Source organism: Myxocyprinus asiaticus, chromosome 46 (genome assembly GCF_019703515.2).
Source record: "Myxocyprinus asiaticus isolate MX2 ecotype Aquarium Trade chromosome 46, UBuf_Myxa_2, whole genome shotgun sequence".
In the NCBI taxonomy this organism is placed as follows: Eukaryota; Metazoa; Chordata; class Actinopteri; order Cypriniformes; family Catostomidae; genus Myxocyprinus; species Myxocyprinus asiaticus.
In genome coordinates, this window is record NC_059389.1 from 1,142,501 (window position 1) to 1,163,416 (window position 20,916).

At 38.7% G+C, this 20,916-nt stretch overlaps 1 protein-coding gene across 2 annotated transcripts in view; it reads left to right on the plus strand.

The window, feature by feature from the left end:
- Positions 1-20,160, plus strand: part of tmem117 (transmembrane protein 117) — a 70,429-nt gene extending 50,269 nt beyond the window's left edge. Inside the window, exons 6-8 of one of the 2 annotated variants that reach the window (XM_051690271.1) lie at positions 3,059-3,218; positions 11,331-11,460; positions 17,608-20,160. In XM_051690271.1, coding sequence (XP_051546231.1) covers positions 3,059-3,218; positions 11,331-11,460; positions 17,608-18,248 — 931 coding nt within the window. In that variant the 3' untranslated portion in view covers positions 18,249-20,160. Of the gene's footprint in view, positions 1-3,058; positions 3,219-8,606; positions 8,830-11,330; positions 11,461-17,607 lie in introns of those variants that run through there. The other variant, XM_051690272.1, reaches the window with a different exon arrangement.
- The last annotated feature ends 756 nt before the right edge of the window (positions 20,161-20,916 follow it).

Genomic DNA, 20,916 nt, shown 5'->3' on the forward strand with positions numbered 1-20,916 from the left:
AGACACATACAGGACTTCCTGGAGAGTTCAGAATGTCAAAATAAAAGCGTGAGGGTTTAAAAGTTAAAGGTGCACGATTGAGATATATTACTATATATTACTAGTATAATATATTATTATTATTATCATTTGTTTACAAATTATAATCATATTTCAGTTGAATGGGTTCTAAAAAATAATAACTGTGTGAATGAAAAGTGGACTGATGTCTTACAACTAAACTGAACAAAAAAAGAGATCTGAATCCTTTACAGTCCAGATACAAGTGATGATTTATACTGGAATTACTGTTAATTTTGCTGCTACATTATCCAGTATACTAGTTAATAATCAAGTGTTTCTTAATAAGCTATACATTTATATTGAAATAATGTGTAGTTAGAGGTTTGTGTTTCTTACAACACTGGTATCGGCTTGAGATCGGTATCGGCCGATACTGAGATTTCCAATATCGGAATCGGATCGGAAGAGAAAAAGTGGTATCGGTGCATCCCTACTAATAATAGTGGCACCCATTACAAGCATCGGTAAATAAGAGGTATTTGAAAACCAATTTTAGTGGTCAAAGTTGATCATTAAATCTTACAAATTGAGCATCAGTTGTGGTAATGAGAATGATGCATAGTGTTGGAAACAGGACATATAGACACAACTACAACATTTTTAATGAAAAAGTGAGGTGACGAGTTTTCTTGTTTAACCTCCTGAGACCCGAGCGTGACTTCTGTGTGCATTTTCCATTTCAGTTTTTTGATTTGTAACTAGTAGCACCAAATAAACGTGCCAAAAAAACGAAAACAAAAACATTCTAGAACAAAGTTCACATATGTGGACAGTGGGACTAAGTTGTGAAATTGTAAATAATATCAAGCTATATAAAGTCTTATGTATTATGTGTCCAGGAGTGTTGATTATTCATGTTACAGACATTACATCAGAAATTAGCATAATTAATTCTGATTCAAAGTAATGTCCAGCAGGGGGCCTGGGTAGCTCAGTGGTAAAAGATGCTGGCTACCACCCCTGGAGTTCGCTAGTTCGCTCGTGCTGAGTGACTCCAGCCAGGTCTCCTAAGCAACCAAATTGGCCTGGTTGCTAGGGAGGGTAGAGTCACATGGGGTAACCTCCTCGTGGTCGCTATAATGTGGTTCGTTCTCAGTGGGGCACGTGGTGAGTTGAGCGTCGTTGCCGCGGTGGATGGCGTGAAGCTCCACACGCACTATGTCTCCGTGGCAACGCGCTCAACAAGCCACGTGATAAGATGCGAGGATTGACGGTCTCAGACGCGGAGGCCATTGGGATTTGTCCTCTGCCACCCGGACTGAGGCGAGTCACTATGCGACCTCGAGGACTTAGAGCACATTGGGAATTGGGCATTCCAAATTGGGAGAAAAAAAAAAAAAAAAAGTAATGTCCAGCATCATCCAATCACTGTCAACCATGTTAAAATAAAATGATACATTATAAATTCTGAATATATGTACTGATTATCATTGTCACATGTCTGTCAAACATGTTGAGTGATCCAAACATCATCTGCAGCCTGAAACTGAACTTTTGATCAGATTTTAGGAGTGAATGCACTTAACTGCATAGAGAGCTATAGGATGCTCCCTTGCTCCCTATTTAGTGAATGACTTAACCTCCAGTGTGCTGTCTGTCTGCATTGGTCTCAGAACAGTTTGAAATGCACCTTATTTTCATCCTAACTCCATATAAAGCCTCTAAAAGCAACTTTTTCCAGTTTTTGCATGAACTCATTAATTCTCAATGTGATAATGTACAGTAAATATAGGAATACATTTATTAATGTTAATGAATAGAACCGTATTGCACAGTGATAACAAAATAAATGTATATTAAAATGAAGCAAAATGACCTACAAATGTGTTAATATTGAACATGTTTTTTCAACTTTTGAGGGAATAATGTCCCAAAATCCACGTATGTGGACATCATGTTTATCAGCGCGCTGACGAGTGAAAAATGAACAGATTTTTTAAAGCAGCATATCAAACGAAACTACAGACTCTCCTCTTTACAACCAAACATGTTTCAATGAAAACACTTAAAGAGATTTCTTACTAGAGTCACTTTTGTTGGCTCTGCACCCGTAGAAGTGCTTCACGGAAATAGACGTCATGCTGTTGTGTCACGTGACTCGGTGCGGCAGAAGATTAACCATTAAATGTCAGTCTAGAGTCTTGTTAACAGTATTCAGTCGATTTAAATTCATTTAAATTATGCGTTGCATATAGCAAAGCCAAAATACAACGTCCGCTCATGTAGACGCAGGGTTGCACGAGGTTAAAATTCCCCTATTTTCATCCTTACCGTCATGGTTCAAGCTTAGTTTCATGATCTAGTCCCAAAAATGACATGAAAGTTCCATAAAAGTATACTAAAAGTATTGAGCACTACATGAACTATATTCTTTTAAGATTTACGATTCATCAAACCTTTTAGAACCAAGGTTCTGACCTCAGATCAGCTTTTATCTTTCATTGGCTAATGAATGCAGACACACTGACAGCAATAACTGATCTGGAGTCTGTTTTATTCATTGATTCTATCAGAACTGCACGGCAGTGCCCAGACAAGATAAGATTAATTTCATACTCTCTCTCTCTCTCTCTCTCTCTCTCTCTCTCTCTCTCTCTCTGTCTGTCTTTTATTAATGGACTCTCTTGGAGCGTCTCTATCCATTAGTAAATGACAGACATCATTTCACACTCGCAGTAATCCGGCGAGATGACTGGACTTCTGAGCGAATCCTGACAGACTGCAGTTTTTCACTGTGCAGTGTGTTTAAGAGATTGTACACTGCTTATTAGATGCTCGTTACCGTTTGATAAATGACAGAAGATATGTAGTTTCACTTTAAGACAACCACAGACCGTTCATGGAGCATCTAATACAGATTAAACACAAAAAGCTTTGATCTGATTGGCTGTGTGCATGTCAGTCAGTGAAGTTTAATATTATTGTTAGAGTTTATTTAAATGAGCACTAGTAATACTAAACAGCACTAATGAGTCTGGTCATCTTGTTCTCTCAGGACGGTGTTGGTCTGTCTGAGCTCTGTGGTGGTTCTGGTCATCAGTACTGACTGGATCAGGTGGGATAATCTGAACCGCGGGTTTCTGCCCAGTGATGAGGTTTCCAGAGCGTTCCTCGCGTCCTTCATCCTGGTCTTTGACCTCCTCATCATCATGCAGGTACAAACACAACCCCATCTACACTCTTCTACCCTGCATAAAGCTTTTGTGATTTCTAAATCACTATTTTTGTCTTGTTTAACAGTAAAAAACCCCTAAAACAAGATCAGTTGTGAAAGATATTAAAGACCCCATGACAAAAAGCATTGTATCGATGAACTCAAAACTGTGTGTTTAATCACAAGTACCAAGATGTTTTCTTTGTTACTGCATTTGACCTGAAATTTGCCTTTTCATAAAAATGTCAAAATATCTGATATTTTTTAAACTTCACACACAGTCATGAGGGTTTAAAGGCGTCACCAGTGTTTTATTTTTATATATTTGTATCACATGACAGCAGAATGGAGAACTGTATGTTGGTTACAGCACCTGACTTTAATTTAGAGTAAAATGTGTTTTAAATATTAATAACATTTTAAAAGAAAATTGTTTCACTGCTGTTTTTTTAAAGAAAAGTTTGATTTATTTTGCACATTTCATACACAATTGTAATTGAAAGTGCTTAACATAGAAATTTAAATTTAACTTAATAATAAAAAAAAATGAAATAAAATGTAATTTCTTTTTTCTACAATTTCAGCTTTTAATAAGGATTTTATTGATTTATTTATTTTTTACTGTTTCCGGAGGGTTAATCCACTTTTTAATATATATATTTAAATGGCGAATTGTTTTTGAATGTGTTTTTTTTATATATATATATATATATATATATAAAACTAGATAAAAAATAAAAAAAATAAAAAAAAGATTACGTCATTGACCCATATATATTTAAAATAAAAAATACAAATACTGATGACTCATGTTACACTTCTCAGATTTTTGTCCAATCAGATGCTCTCTAGAATGAAATGGTCCCAGATAATATCTGGAATAAACTTCATATATCAGGATATTATCTGAAAACAAGTGTTATTATACACAGATTTGCTTCTCAGGTAAAGGAATCTTGTTTAAATTATGTTTCAATATTTACTTGAGAACAAGACAAAAATACGGACAATGAAATGTTTTGGTTTCTGTGTGTGTTTGTGTGACTGTGATTGTGTCTGTGTGTCTGTGTGTGTGTGTGTGTACATGTTTATACTACATTGGTGGGACCAAATGTCCCCACAAGGATAGTAAAACCTGAGATCACCTACATTGTGTGGACCAGCCAGCGGTCCCCACGAGGGAAATGGCTTATTAAACAAACTAAATGATGTTTTTTTGAAAATGTAAAAATGCAAAAATGTTTCTGTGAGGGTGAGGTTTAGGGATAGGGTTAGGGGATATAAATTATCGTTAGATCTGTATAAAATCCAAAAAATGCATGGAAGTCTATGGAGAGTCCCCACAATGATATAAAACATGTGTGTGTGTGTGTGTGTGTGTGTGTGTGTGTGTGACTGTGAGACTGTGAGACTGTGTCTGTGTGTGTGTGTGTCTGTGAGACTGTGTCTGTGTGTGTGTCTGTGAGACTGTGCGTGTGTGTGTGTGTGTGTGTGTGTGTGTGTCTGTGAGACTGTGTGTGTGTGTGTCTGTGAGACTGTGTGTGTGTGTGTGTGTGAGACTGTGAGACTGTGTCTGTGTGTGTGTGTGTGTCTGTGAGACTGTGTCTGTGTGTGTGTGTGTGTGTGTGTATTACTGTGGTGTGTGTGTGTGTGTGTGACTGTGTGTGTGTGTGTGTGTGTGTGTATTACTGTGGTGTGTGTGTGTGACTGTGTGTCTGTCTGTGAGACTGTGTCTGTGTGTGTGTCTGTGAGTGTGTGTGTATTTCTGTGGTCTGTGTGTGTGTCTGTGTGTGTGTGTGACTGTGTGTGACTGTGTCTCTGTGTGACTGTCTGTGTGTGTGTGTGTGTGTGAGAGACTGTGTCTGTGTGTGTGTGTGTGTGTGTGAGAGACTGTGTCTGTGTGTGTGTGTGTGTGTGTGTGTGTGTGTGTCTGTGTGTGTGACTGTGACTGTGTGTGTATGTGTGTGTGTGTGTGTGTGTATGTATGTGTATTACTGTGGTCTGCATGTGTGACTGTCTGTGAGTGTGTGTGACTGTGTGTGTGTGTGTGTGTGTGTGTAGGTGTATTACTGTGGTCTGTGTGTGTGACTGTCTGTGAGTGTATGTGTGTGACTGTGTCTGTGTGTGTGACTGTGTCTGTGTGTGTGTGTGTGTGTGACTGTGTCTGTGTGTGTGTGTGTGTGTGTGTGTGTGTGTGAGACTGTGTCTGTCTGTGTGTGTGTGTGTGTGTGAGACTGTGTCTGCATGTGTGTGTGTGTGTGTGTGTGTGTGACTGAGTCTGTGTGTGTGTGTGTGTATGTATGTGTATTACTGTGGTCTGCATGTGTGACTGTCTGTGAGTGTGTGTGACTGTGTGAGTGTATGTGTGTGACTATGTCTGTGTGTGTGACTGTGTCTGTGTGTGTGTGTGTGTGTGTGTGTGTGTGTGTCTGTGAGACTGTGTCTGTGTGTGTGTGTGTGTGTGTGTGTGTGTATTACTGTGGTCTGTGTGTGTGACTGTCTGTGAGTGTATGTGTGTGACTGTGTCTGTGTGTGTGACTGTGTCTGTGTGTGTGTGTGTGTGACTGAGTCTGTGTGTGTGACTGTGTGTGTGTGTGTGTATGTATGTGTATTACTGTGGTCTGCATGTGTGACTGTGTGTGTGTGAGTGTATGTGTGTGACTGTGTCTGTGTCTGTGTCTGTGACTGTGTCTGTGTGTGTGTGTGTGTGTGTGTGTGTGTGTGTGTGTGTCTGTGAGACTGTGTCTGTGTGTGTGTGTGTGTGTATTACTGTGGTCTGTGTGTGTGACTGTCTGTGAGTGCATGTGTGTGACTGTGTCTGTGTGTGTGACTGTGTCTGTGTGTGTGACTGTGGTCTGTGTGTGTGTATGTATGTGTATTACAGTGGTCTGCATGTGTGACTGTGTCTGTGTGTGTGTGTGTGTGTGTGTATGTGTATTACTGTGGTCTGTGAACGTGTGTGTGTGACTGTGTCTGTGTGTGTGTGTATTACTGTGGTCTGTGTGTGTGACTGTGTCTATGAGTGTGTGTGTGTGCGTCGTCTCTGGACTGATTCTTGTTTAATATCGTCCTCATCACTGCAGGCAGTGTGTCAGTGCCTCATGAATATGCTAATATCTGCTCTAAAGTGTCTCACGCTGTACGCCAGTAATAACCTCAATAAACACACACACACACACACAACCAATATTTTGGTCAGTGTTTGTTAAAGTGGGTCATTTTCATTTTGATCCATTTTAAACTTCCAAACCATGTGATGGTCATTTCAATAGAGGCATACTTGACATCTTATTCATTAATTCATTCATTGGTTTCTTTCAATGGATTAATTAATTTTAAATATTTTCAAAAGTCAGTTTACCTTGACTTTTCAATCATCATATCTAATTTTTATAATTTTTATATTTATTTAATTAGTTTATTATTATTTTTTTCCATCAGTATATATTTTATGTAGTGAATGTCACCCTTTTTAACGTCATGTGTCATTGTTTTAATCATATAATATATAGTTATATATGTATATATTATTTGTGTATAAATATATATGTCAGATTGATTGATTTGTCCACAGATGTATTTACCTTGATTTTATTCAACTGTCACTTCTCATTGCTTTTTATTTTATTTTATGATTCAGCATCAATCACACAATCAGAGCTTTTGTTCAAATCACCGATGTCTGTCTATTTTTGATTACAGTGTCTCAATCACTTACGCGGAGTGAATGTGTTGACATTGTTTGACTGATTGCAGTAATTCCTTCAGTGCGTGTCTTTATATGTGTATAATCTCTCTGTGTCATCTCTTCGTCTTCACACGCTAAAATATTTCACTTCACCTTTGTCCATGTTCGCTCTGTGTGACGGTTAATCTCTGCTCTGATATTTTATTCAGTGGCTAATTAACACCCAGGAGTCAGCACCATTTACAAGCTCTCATTTGAAATACTTCCATTGATTTTATTCCACGTAATTTAAGCTTCATTTTGTATCATTAACGTAAATGAGATGAAACTATATGAGCTGCTAAAAGAGAGAGATTGTAATTATATACCTTCTCGTTAGCTCTACACAAAGCTTAAATGCCAAGAAACAACATTATTCTGAATATTGCTTCTTAATCCATTTTATTTTCACATTTGTCCTTGGGCAGAGCGCTTCTGCGTCTCACATGCTCCTTATATATTACCAAAGTTTCATTGAGTTTTGTCTGACTGTTCTCAGAACAGTCTCGGGAGCTCGCGAGGGGGTTAGACGTCGGTTCGTCTGTGCTCAGTTAGACATCAGGATCTCTTGGCGCGTTCCTGAGCTCAGACTTTCGAAGCCTCGCAATTCATTTTTGATCTCTTATAAATGTCAACGGAAAAGTACAAGAGACCATCACAAAGAGAGATGCTCGAACTTCTGAACACACACAAACAGACAAACACAAGCAAACATATCAAAAAGGGTTTTGCTTTGAGAAAGACGGCTTAAAACGATAAGATAATGTGAGTGCTGTTTGCCCCCTCAAAAAAACCTCACTGTCACAATGCTAGGGTGTTGTTGATGGTTGCAAAGACATTGCTAAAGAGTTTCTAGAGCGTTTTGGGAGGTTGCAAAGTTAAACAAAACATGTGCTTACAATTATCTACAATCAAGGCCGTAACCATGTCTTGAACATTGCAATAAATGCAATAATGTTCTGAATAAAGGCACACAGTTTAAGACAAACACTGTTGGGGGGCCTGGGTAGCTCAGCGAGTATTGACGTTGACTATAACCCCTGGAGTCGTGAGTTCAAATCCCAGGGCATGCTGAGTGACTCCAGTCAGGTCTCCTAAGCAACCAAATTGGCCCGGTTGCTAGGGAGGGTAGAGTCACATGGGGTAAACTCCTCGAGGTCGCTATAATGTGGTTCGCTCTCTCGGTGGGGCGCGTGGTGAGTTGTGCGTGCATGCTGCGGAGAATAGCGTGAAGCCTCCACAAGCGCTATGTCTCCGTGGTAACGCTCTCAACAAGCCACGAATCTGAACGCTGCTCTTTTCCATACAAAACCAGTTCATATTGACCACTGTTGTCAAGGTCCAAAGAGAAAAAAAATCATAATTAATATACCATAAATGTAGTCCATACAACATATAGCTGTTGTGTGGCCGCAGAAAGCTTGGAATATAATGCACGAGTCATATGGAAGACTGTTATGATGTCTTTATACTGAACATTTAATAACGATTTATAGTCCTTTATGAAGCTCGACAGCTCCTGCTCACTATAAACTGTTACTCTATGGAATAGAGCTGCTTAAAATATCTATTTTATGTTCCAAGAAAAAGTAACAGCATATGGGTTTTGAACAACATAAAGGCGAGTAAATGAGTGAGTAAAGGTCCATTTTCCATTTTTAGGTGAACTACTTTAACTGGAGGCTCATTTTTTGAGCACAAACCTGACAAGACATACTCCAGGGGCGGACTGGCCATTGGGAGAACCAGGACTTTTCCCGGTGGGCTGGCCACGAAATGGGGCTGAATGGGCCGCAATAAGCTGAAATGGGCCGCCGCGTTATGCGGAACGGGCCACAAAACAGCGCTGTGATATGCTGAAGGGGGCTGCGATATGCAGAAATGGACACCCACCCCCCTCCTGCTCAACATCTTTTGGGCCAAATTACCCACCAACCCCCCACCCCCCGCTCAACAACTTTTGGGCCAGATTACCACATTCATTCAATTCCTTTACAATATACATACATTCGCACTGTCTTAAGCCTGAAATGGTGAATAGTTTGCACCCTTGGAAATTACTGTCGGTCGGTACAACATTTCAATCATAAAACAGAGGTCAAATGTTGCATGTTTATTTAGATACATCTCACATGACACTAACACTCTTAACCTGAACTGCTTGGTGATGCATGGCGCTGGAATAATCCACAAGGTTCCCGCTTAGCGTCTTAAACTTGAGTCCCGCCTTCATCGATTTGATTGGCTGTCCATTATGTTATTCCTGCAACAACTTAATGGCAATTAGACAGCGGTGCATAATGAACTGCAGCAGAACAGGAACAAAGATATCAGTTATTGGGGGGAACAATCTGGCCATATCTGATTATTGGAGGGGACTTGTACCCCTCAAAGTATATTGTGGTTACGGCCCTGTCTACAATGTATTACAATAAAAACACTATAAAGTAAACATTGTTATGTGGGCAAATAAATACTGAATGAGCAGTAATTCATCAATAAAAGACCTTTTCTATAATTATACCGTCAGTGAAAATCAACATGAACATTAAAGTGTTATGATGAACTTCTATCTACTGAACAACAAAACCTCCTTGAAGTGCCTATTTTTATAACCATACTGTAACAAATTGGACGCCTTTCACGGCAGTAATTGCTTTTATCTAAAGGCCACTGTTACACTGTAGAAGCCTCAAGGTCCAGCCACAGAGGAATAATAACCTCCTGAGACCCCTGCATGACTAATAAACATGCAAAATAGTTTTACTAAAAATGTATGTACACATATATGGACAGAGGGACTAAGGTTTGATATTTTAAATAATATCAAGCTATAGAAAGTTTTTTTTTTTAGCAAGTTGTTTATTATGTTTCCAGGAGTGTTGATTATTTATGTTTTTAGATGTTACAGACATTACATCAGAAATTAGCATAATTAGTTCTGATTCAAAGTAATGTCCAGCATCATCCAATCACTGTCAACCATGTTAAAATAAAATGATACATTATAAATTCTGAATCTATGTACTGATTATCATTGTCACATGTCTGTCAAACATGTTGAGTGATCCAAACATCATCTGCAGCCTGAAACTGAACTTTTGATCAGATTTTAGGAGTGAATGCACTTAACTGCATAGAGAGCTATAGGATGCTCCCTTGCTCCCTATTTAGTGAATGACTTAACCTCCAGTGTGCTGTCTGTCTGCACTGGTCTCAGAACAGTTTGAAATGCACCTTATTTTCATCCTAACTCCATATAAAGCCTCTGAAAGACACATTTTCCAGTTTTTGGATGCATCTATTAATTCTCAGTGTGATAATGTACAGTGAATATAGGATATTTGAACTGAAACAGAGCATACGGTCCACAAATGTGGTCATTGTGTTTAACAGCGTGCCGTTTCGCAATAAATCGCTCAAATGTTAAAAATGGCATATCGGATTAAACTAGAGACTCTAATCTTTTGACTCAAACAGGTTTCTATGTAAAAACTTAATTAGGTTTCTTACCAGATGTTGTTTTGTTGCCGTTTCTCCCAAAGACAAACTCTGCTGTGATCAGCGCCATGTTGTTTTGTCACATAAATCTGTGTGTTGAAAGTTGGACACTTTACTGACAGCACAAAGTCTCCTGAACTGAGATCAGTCAGTTTAAATTAATTTAAATTATGTGTTGCATATAGTGAAGCCAAAATACAATGTCCACGCATGTGGGCGCGGGGTCACACAAGGTTAATAATAAAATTATCGGCATAGATTTTTGCAGATAACCGATAGTTCGGAAAAGCATCAATCGGTGCCGATATATCGGTAAAACCTCTAGCGAGTACGCATTTGGACTGAACGTGCCCTTTATTAAAAGCACCTGCCAAATGCAGAAATATAGATGTATTTGTTTCTAGGCGGTTGCTTACAGGCCAAAGTCTGGCTACGCAAGCATAATGTTGTGCCTTTCGAAAATGTGTCTGAACAATTCTTATGGAACGAAGTTGGCACAACCAGCGTAATAGTGGGCATAAGTGTAAATGTTCATCTTAGTTACTTAAAGTTAGTTCAAGTGTTTATAGCTAGCTGAATAATAACTCTATCGCCCACTTGAGTGCACATTAATTATGTTTTATTTTATGAGTTAGGGTTATTTATTAATATCTTATGTTGGACTGTAAGACCTAAAGTGTTTATGCATCTATTTTAATAAAACAGTATGTTGTTATTGAAGCTAAAGTGCAGTGATTTTCAACGGGTTTTGCTTCAGGACCCAGATTGGAAATTATATTCTGGGTCCTATTTTCTTTTACCTTATCTAGTTGAGTAACCAAGTATGTATGTAGTTCAAGGTCTGACTTGAATTAAAAGTTGTTTGTTGGAACGTTCTTGCTTCAGGATTGGGAGTTTCCTCACTTCATGGGCGATCTGGACATGAATCTACCGGGTCTTTCCACCACACAAGTGAAGATCAAACTGCCCTTGTGCAAACGTGTCTTTAAAGACGAGTATCATATTCACATCACAGGTAAATCCGCACACTGCACACTTATGTAGGGCGCAACAAGCAATACACGAGAAACGCAGTTGTGCCAATGAATCAAGTGGTAGCGTTTCTAAGCTGTCGTGTGGGACATTTGGATGAATTAATTCCTTTCCCAAAGGGACGTGCTGTCAGTATATTTGCTCGTTAGATACATCTCTTTATAATTATGTGTGTGAAGGCAGCGTTTGTAATGCATACTAATTGGTATTTGCTCTGTGAATACTTACATTTATAAAATGGAGTCACTGTATGTGACAGACTGGAGTTAAAGTATTTTTCTTTTCCGTTTCATTGTGTTTCGCTCACTGTACTGTGCATACTTGACAGCCGACTTGTGAATAGATGATTGTTCCCTAAAGGGTCGGAAAATGGCCTTCCTTCTCAACGGTCCACAAAAGTCTTTAACCGTATTGTTTTGCACTGAAATTTAGCATGATGAAAATAATCTCACATGAATGCTCTAACAAAGAATGCCATTAGAGAGTGAATTTGATCTGAATTATTAAACTATGGGCACTTTAAGGTCACATTTAAACTACTTTTCTGCATGCCTGCTATGTAGAGATTTTATTGGTTTACCCATGACTGAGACTTTCATTTTTAAAATATGAGAATCCATCATACAAATGTTAATTGATATAGAGCTGTTCAGCCATGACGTCAGTTTGTTGTCGAACCCGGAAGGCTAATTTCCCATGTGCTCCCTCAGGATTTTCCTGTGGGTTTTTGTAATGGGTTTTCTCAACTTATCAGTAAAATATGGTCTGTGATAAGCATTACTTTTTTTTTCTCCCCTTTTCTCCTCAATTTGGAATGCCCAATTCCCAATGCGCTCTAAGTCCTCGTGGTGGCGTTGTGACTCGCCTCAATCCGTTGCCTCCGCGTCTGAGACCATCAATCCACGCATCTTATCACGTGGCTTCTTCAGCACGTTACCAAGGAGACATGGCACGTGTGGAGTCTTACGCTATTCCATCCACACACAACTCACCTTGCGAACCACATTATAGCGACCACGAGGATGTTAACTCAATGTGACTCTACCCACCCTAGCAACTGGGCCAATTGGTTGCTTAGGAGACCTGACTGGAGTCACTCAGCATGCCCTGGATTCGAACTCGTGACTTCAAGTGTGGTAATCAGTGTCTTTAATTGCTGAGCTACCCAGGCCCCCTGTGATAAGCATTACTTGAAGATACTTGGATGTTTTGTTCTACAACATGAATTACACAGTCATATCTCAAATGTGAATTTTGAATGAGCAGTATTTTGAAGAATGTATGTTGCTAAAACACTGCGGCTTCAAATGTTCACCTTTAAGGTCTGTCTGTGTGTAATTTATGTTGTAGAACAAAACGTCCAAGTATCTTCAAGTAATGCTTATCACAGACCTTATTTATGTCATGAATCCAAAATTTTCTTTATACAATCCCATTGGAAAATCCAGAGGGAAAGCATGGCTCGAAAATGCTAATTATTTTGGACTTCACTCTGAACAGCTCTATTGATAGAGAAAACAGTGTCAGTGAAGAGCATGCTTGTGATTACCTATGAGATGTGATTTGTGAAGAAAAATCAAGGTAAGCTTCAACTGTGAGCAAAAAATATTTTTATTAGCTGTCGTTTCCAATATGTAATATTTGTAACAATTTAATTGTGTGTACTTTATTTAGGATACATAAATGTAGTATTGGGTTCGAGTCCACCTTAGTCGAGTCCAGGTCAAGTCCAAGTCTTTAAACAATCGAGTCCGAGTCGAGTCCAAGTCCAAAAGGGGCCGAGTCGGACTGAAGACCGAGTCCATAACAGGCTGAGTCCAAGTCCAAAAAGGGTCGAGTCAGACTCAAGACTGAGTCCATAAGAGGCTGAGTCTGAGTCGAGTCCGAGTCCAAAAGGGGCCGAGTCAGACTCAAGACCGAGTCCATAACAGGCCGAGTCCGAGTCCAAAAGGGGCCGAGTCAGACTCAAGACTGAATCCATAACAGGCTGAGTCCAAGTCGAGTCCGAGTCCAAAAGGAGCCGAGTTGGACTCAAGACTGAATCCATAACAGGCTGAGTCCAAGTTGAGTCTGAGTCCAAAAGGGTCTGAGTTGGACTCAAGACCGAGTCCATAACAGGCTGAGTCCAAGTCGAGTCTGAGTCCAAAAGGGTCTGAGTTGGACTCAAGACTGAATCCATAACAGGCTGAGTCCAAGTCGAGTCCGAGTCCAAAAGGGGCCGAGTCGGACTCAAGACCGAGTCCATAACAGGCCGAGTCCAAGTCGAGTCTGAGTCCAAAAGGGTCTGAGTTGGACTCAAGACCGTGTCCATAACAGGCCGAGTCCAAGTCGAGTCCGAATGAATCTGTTCAAGAATCTGAATTCAATCTGTAACCGTAAACTCAACATCAATATTTTAAGCTTATTTTAACTTTCACAACTAAGAAAAAATAATTGTCAATATAAATGTAACAAAAACACATTTTATGATTAGTATCCTGCTCAACAGACTTCAAAGTGGTTTCAAAATGAAAGCATATCCTTTAGGTGTATAAAGACAAAACTGTCCTTCAACACCATTCTTATTGCGTTCTGTTGACATTTCAATTATTTGTTGCTTTTCCCCTCCACTCAAACATAGACTAAAGAAAGTGAAAGCTGCGTTAGTCATTACAACCAGAGTTATTATTGTTTTGAATTTGAATTTTATTTATTTCATTTTCAATTTGTCCTTTCAATTTAGTTTAGTTTTATCTAAAATGATCCCTATCTACAGAAATAATATATACTGAGATTTCTTTTTTGTCTCTCGCTGCCGATTGGTTTGGGAAAATAATGAGTCAACACAGAAGTAATTAGCACTCGCTGAGAAGTTACACGACTGACAGGACGACATAGAGCACATGATGTCATTGCCATGAATGTATCTATGAATGTATCGTCAAATCAGCATGCGACACAACAAAATTAATTTTTTCTCTGTAAACGATACCAGAGACAATAGCGAGAAGGACAATGAGGAGCAGGGCCAGAGTGGCAATAGGGAAGATCGGGAGAATTCCTGCTGGGCTGGTCAAAAATTGGGCAGGTTAGGTCCTCATGTTGATTGACAAACCTTCATCATATGTCGCATAACATTTGCCAATAGTCCGTAACATCCGGTATTAAAAGGATCAGAGTTGCGCTCTGTATTATAGCGGATGCAGTCTGTATTTTATCATCTCACACCCAAACAAATGAGAGAGTATCCTGTGAGAGACCAAACTGATGTGCTTCACTTGACAGCACGGGAGGGATCACGGAAGATCCATCAAGAACAGATACTAATAGCTGAATGGATGAACGTGCTTCAGGTACAAGATCATCATAAGTTTAATACTGACTGCAGTGTCACAATCTCAGTCAATTCATCTCTGAAATCCTCTTCCCTAGCAGTGCAGAATGAGAATAGCAAAATTATTTTTTGTCACAAAATAACAGAATACTTAAAGTAAATGAATACAGATGCAACAGCACGACACGGTACGAAAATAATGGGACTTTACAGCTCTCAAAAGATTAAACTCAACAAAACAAACTGCACAAAGTGCCTTCAGTGTTGTATCATACAATAAAACCCTCTTAAAGAGACAGTAACCTTTTTGCCTTTGTCCTGAACATTTACATTCCAAGTAAAAGAAAAGTACAAATGTGTTATTTTTAGTCTTTTATTTCACTCTTATCACTGTAAAATGGCACGTTTTGAATGGCATGTAAAAATGTAAAAACAATCACTCAACCTTAATTGTTTCACTGGATCTGTTGCTATTTTAATGATCTTAAATACAAAGCACTGAGCATTTAAAGTGTGAGCCTGAAAGAGTTATAAACATTTACAGTTCTAAAGTGTTATTATGTGCCTAGATAGTCTTTAAAATAAACTTAGTTTACCCAAAAATGAAAATTCTCTCATCATTTACTCACCCTCATGCCATCCCAGATGTGTGTGACTTTCTGTCTTCTGCTGAACACAAATTAAGCTTTTAGAAGAATTTCTCAGTTCTGTTGGTCCTTTCAATGCAAGTGAATGGTGATCAGAACTCACAAGGTACAAAAATCACATAAATGCAGCATAAAAGTAATCCATACAACTCCAGTGGTTTAATCTATGTCTTCAGAAGCGATATGATAGGTGTGGGTGAGAAACAGATATTAATATAACAATATTTCAGTTTTTACTATAAATTCTCCTCCCTGCCCAGTAGGGGGCGATATGCTTATGTAAATCACCAAAAACAGAAGAAGAACTCTTAAGAGAGAAGAGTGCTTATGAAAGTGAAAGTGGAGATTTATAGTAAAAAATGACTTAATTATTGATCTGTTTCTCACCGCTTCTCATTTACTTGCATTGAATGGACCAACAGTTCTTAACATCTTCAATCATGTTCTGCTAAAGAAAGTCTTACACATCTGGGATGGCATGAGGGTGAGGAAATGATCAAATATCCCTTTAACATTCACTTATTTTTACAACACATACAATGATGTCTTATGACAAAGTGAAAATCTTAGTGAATGCCTTATGTGGTATAATGACATGGAGAGCTTCAATAATTTTCAAGTAATTACATATATTGCATATTTTTGCTGTGATCTTGTTTTTTTGTTCTCATCTTCACCTCCAACCCCCCTTTTGGGTGTGGGTTGACTTGGACATGACATCCCGGACTGAATATGAATCCCACTGATGAGGAGATTTAATGTAAGAAGAAAAAATCAGTGATCCTACCAAAAACCGGGACTGTCCTGTGTAATAAACCGGGACGTCTGGTCACCCAATCTATAATTAAATTATAAACAAAACATTTCGCTGCTCAAAATAACTTCATGTTTCATTGTGCATTTTATTGTGGAAAAAACTGTAAAAGAACATATTTTTATTCGTCAATGCTTTTAAAATAGAAAAACAATAAATAGGTGCTGTTTATCTATTTTTCAGAGTTGCAGTCTGCTTTAGCAATAAAACATTAAAATTTACAAATTTAAAAAGTTACAGTTAATTCATCAAGGACCAGTTTAAGTTGACAACACTGCGTGCACCACAAGAGACTACAGATGCGTATGTGTGGATACATTACACCTAAAAAGACTTAGCCCAATATTCATAATGTTTTTCAGAATTTTTACTTTGATATGTTGTTTTAGTAAACTGTGTGAGACATGATGTGGGTGACTTGATGGATGAAGTTCTTCATCACGATGAATCCGCGATGCGAGCACCATCTTGGTTGCACAAACGCCATGTGCGATTTGAACAGTTGTCAGGTCCCGTGCTGTGCGAAACTGCCTTGTAGTTTCTAGTACATTGGCTACACACCTGTCTTTATGTGTTTGTCGTGCCAGCCACTTCGGTAAACGATGTAATATAGCAGTCTCCATAGTGACATTCAAGCGTATTGGTTGACTGTGTGTGCCGATCTGCTGGTGTGTTTACTCAACGCGGTGAAACAAACTCTGGCTACGTCTACGACATCAGGGGGTGATGCAACTGCTTGCAGACAGAGTATCCACAGTATTATTTCTGTTTCGTTATTTTTATTTATTTATTTTGTTAATTGCATCACATATCAAATGCCATGGACTCGGCTGGACTCGTGTGTGTTACTCATGTATGTTCACTGTTGCACATTGTTAGTAGATAAATTAAACTATTGATTCATATGAATTCCCCAACATACTAACTTCCTTCCTTTCTTCACTTTCTTCCTTCCTTTCCTTTCCTTCCTTCCTCCTATCTTTTCTTCCTTATTTTCTTTCCTTCCTACCTTCCTTCCTTTCTCCTTTCTTTCTTTTCTTCCTTCCTTTCTTCCTTCTTTACTTTCCTATCTTCCCTCTGTACTTCCTTTCCCTTCTTTTCTTCTTTCTTCCTTTTACATCCTTCCTTCCTTCTTTCTTCCTTTATTCCTTCTGTACTTCTTTCCTTCCTCCTTTCTTTACTTCCTTCTTTAATTTCTTCCTTTCTTCCTTCTGTACATCCTTCCTTTCCCTTCTTTCCTTCCTTTCCTTTCTTCCTTCTTCACTTTCTTCCTTCTTTACTTCCTTCCTTTCTTCCTTCTTTATTTCCTTTCTTCCTTTCACTTCCTTCCTTTCATTCTTTCTTTCTTTTTCTCAGGGAAATGGTTTAATTACGGCATCATCTTTCTGGTTCTAATCTTGGACCTGAACATGTGGAAGAACCAGATCTTCTATAAGCCATATGAATATGGTCAGTACGTTGGTCCAGGAGAGAAGATCTACACCGTTGAAGATCCAGAGACACTGCGAGATTTCAACCGAAGCACGCTGACCTGGGAATGGCGCTCCACCAGCATCGACCCACTCACCAACCAGACGTACGCCCAACGAGACATGTTCCTACACAGCCGTTACGTGGGCTCCAGTCTGGACGTTAAATGCCTGGCTTTCATCCCGAGTCTAGCAGCCTTTGTGCTCTTTGGATTCTTCATCTGGCTGTTTGGCCGTTTCCAAGACAGCGAGACGTTCCCCGAGAACCAAGACAACAGTTACGAGCGAATCAAGCGAAAGTCGCCATCCAATCTGGGAGTCATGCCAGAGGAGGTGCACATCACCATGTGCGAGGTGCTGAAGAGAAGCGGAACACTGATGTTGCTCTTAGTGGACACGCATCATTTTGGGTCCTCAAACAGCTCCATGTCACCTAGTTCAAGCGACACTCAGGAGATACAACCCAGTGTAGCTGTTGACAGCCTTGTCCCTGATGATTCTGCTGATGTCAAACAACTGACCCCATGACCTTAGCCAAAGGTCAAAATGAGTCCAGGAAGGACTTCCTGAAAACTTTCTGGACACTGTTTGGTGTCAGTCCAACAATCTTGCAGATAATGTTGTCGATTGGCTTTTGGCGCCTTCGTAAAACTTTGTGGAAACTACCATGGAAATTCTGTTTGTATTTTCTATGTTTTTGTAAGATACTTTTTAAAGACTCTTCCTATGGCATGAATGTTTGAACTAAATCCGTTCGGTGTTCTTCAAATCGTTCCTCTATATGGCTCTATGGTGCTGAATGTTTAATTTATTTTGTATTTCTTTTGTATGTAGATGTTCTGGTGCCTACGTAGATAAATACTGTATGTACACAGTGAGTGCATGGCATGATGGTTATGGACATGTTACTGTTAATTATAAATAGTCCTGGGTATCGATACAGATTTCCCTATTTGAATTGATTCCGATTCACAAGCTCTTGATTTGATTATGATTTTTGATTAGATTTCATTCTGATTCATTTGGATATACAGTATTTCAGTTATAATGTCCATTTTGCTTACATATGAATGAAATTCTCCACTAAAGCTATAAGTTATGCAGGGAAAATTCGCAATTAAAAATAGGGCTCAGTTTAATTCCAATATACAGACATAATAATCAACATATCCAAAACTGAAGTAAACTTTAAAGGTGATGCAATTGATTTTTTCATGGAAAGGTATGCAAAAAATGTTACTACTCCCTGAAAGATATTACTGAAATAAGTGTTGTGAGATATCTCACCGGTCTCTGTGACAGCTCTAGACTCTGTAAACAACAAACAAAAATGGTCTGCATTCCACGGACAATGACGTTTTCTGCCTGTCAATAATTTTTCGTGTTCTCATATTATTGTAGTTGCAGCGAATTATTGAGGCTTAATGCATTTTTATGTCATTTGGCTCAATACAGTTGTCAGTTGAGGGCGCTATTTTGCTACTGTTGTTTTTGACAACCGTTTCTGCTCGTGTCGGTCTCAATAAAGCTCATTTGGTATCTTTGGAGTGTGGCGTTTTGGAAAAAGGACCGTGGTTAATTCAACGACTCATCTTGTGAAAAATCTAAAAAGGCTAAAATCACTTACAGCACCTTTAGAGTAAAAGAACGATCTTGGGATTTTAAGAATCAAAATCGGGATCGTTCAAATGAAGATTAATCGTAAAATCTAGATGTTTACTCTGCTCTGGTTATAAGACAGTCAGTCAGTCAGTCATATTTATTTATAAAGCACATTTAAAAACAACAGCTGTTGGCCAAAGTGCTGTACAGAGTTTAAACAAATAATGTAATAATTAAAATTAGGACACAAATCACAATCACAGACAATGCACAATTTTTTTTTTTACCACTACACGTACTTGTGACCATATGCAATAATAAATAAATCAGTTTTAAGAAGAGATATAAAATCATCATATGTTGATGCAGTTTTTATGTAAAGTGGCAAATTATTCCAGAGCTGTGGAGCAGCCACTGAGAAGGCTCGATCTCCTTTCAATGTGAGACGTGTCCTTGGAACAGTCAACCATAGACTATTGGTTAATCTGAGGTCTCTGGATGTATTATGATGAAATGAAAGAAGATCAGAAATATATGGAGGAGCCAAACCATGCAAACCCTTATAAACGAACAATAATGCTTTGAACTGAATACGATGTTTGAGTGGGAGCCAGTGGAGAGAGACCAGAACTGGTGAAATATGTTCCCTCTTCTTTGTTCCAGCAGCAGCATATTGGACAAGCTGAAGACGTGACAGTAGAGACTGTGAAACACCCAAATACAATACATTACAATAATCTAATCTTAATGAAATAAAAGCATGTATTACAGACTCCATATATTTGGATGTTAAGAATGACTTCCTTTTAGCTATATTCTTTAGTTGATGGAAACAACTTCTGACCACAGCATTGATCTGTTTATCAAAAGTCAAAGCAGAATCAAAATTAACACCTAAGTTTCATGTGTATGAAGGTTACCAGATAGAGGCCCTTATTTACTGGCAACCATGTCTGTAGAAGCAGAGGGGCCAAAAATTAAGACTTCTGTCTTTGCTTCGTTTAACTGAAGGAAGTTGGTTGACATCCAATGTTTAACATCTCTCAGACAATCAAATAAACACTGTAGACTTGAAACATCCTTTGGATGTAAGGTAACGTAACACTGAGTATCATCTGCATAACAATGTTATGATACATTATAATTCCTAAACATTGTATACAAAGGGAGCTTGTATAAAGAAAACAAAACTGGACCCAGAATTGAGCCCTGTGGGACCCCATACAAAACTGGTGCATGAGATGATGAATAGTTGCCAGTCTCCACAGAAAAGGTTCTGTCCTTTAAATATGAAGCAAATTGATTTAAAGCGCGACCCTGGATCCCAATAAGCTCTAAACGATTTAGAAGAATGCCATGATCAAGAGTGTCGAATGCCGCACTGAGATCGAGCAAAATTAGAACAGCACAATTACCAGAGTCGACAGAAAGCAACAGGTCATTTAATACTTTGAGCAGTGCAGGCTCTGTACTATGCTGTGGTCTCAAGCCAGACTGATATTTATCAAAAATACCATTGTCCTTTAAAAATGAAGAAAGCTAGTTAAACACAACCTTCTCCAAACTTTTGATATAAAAGATAATTTAGAGATGG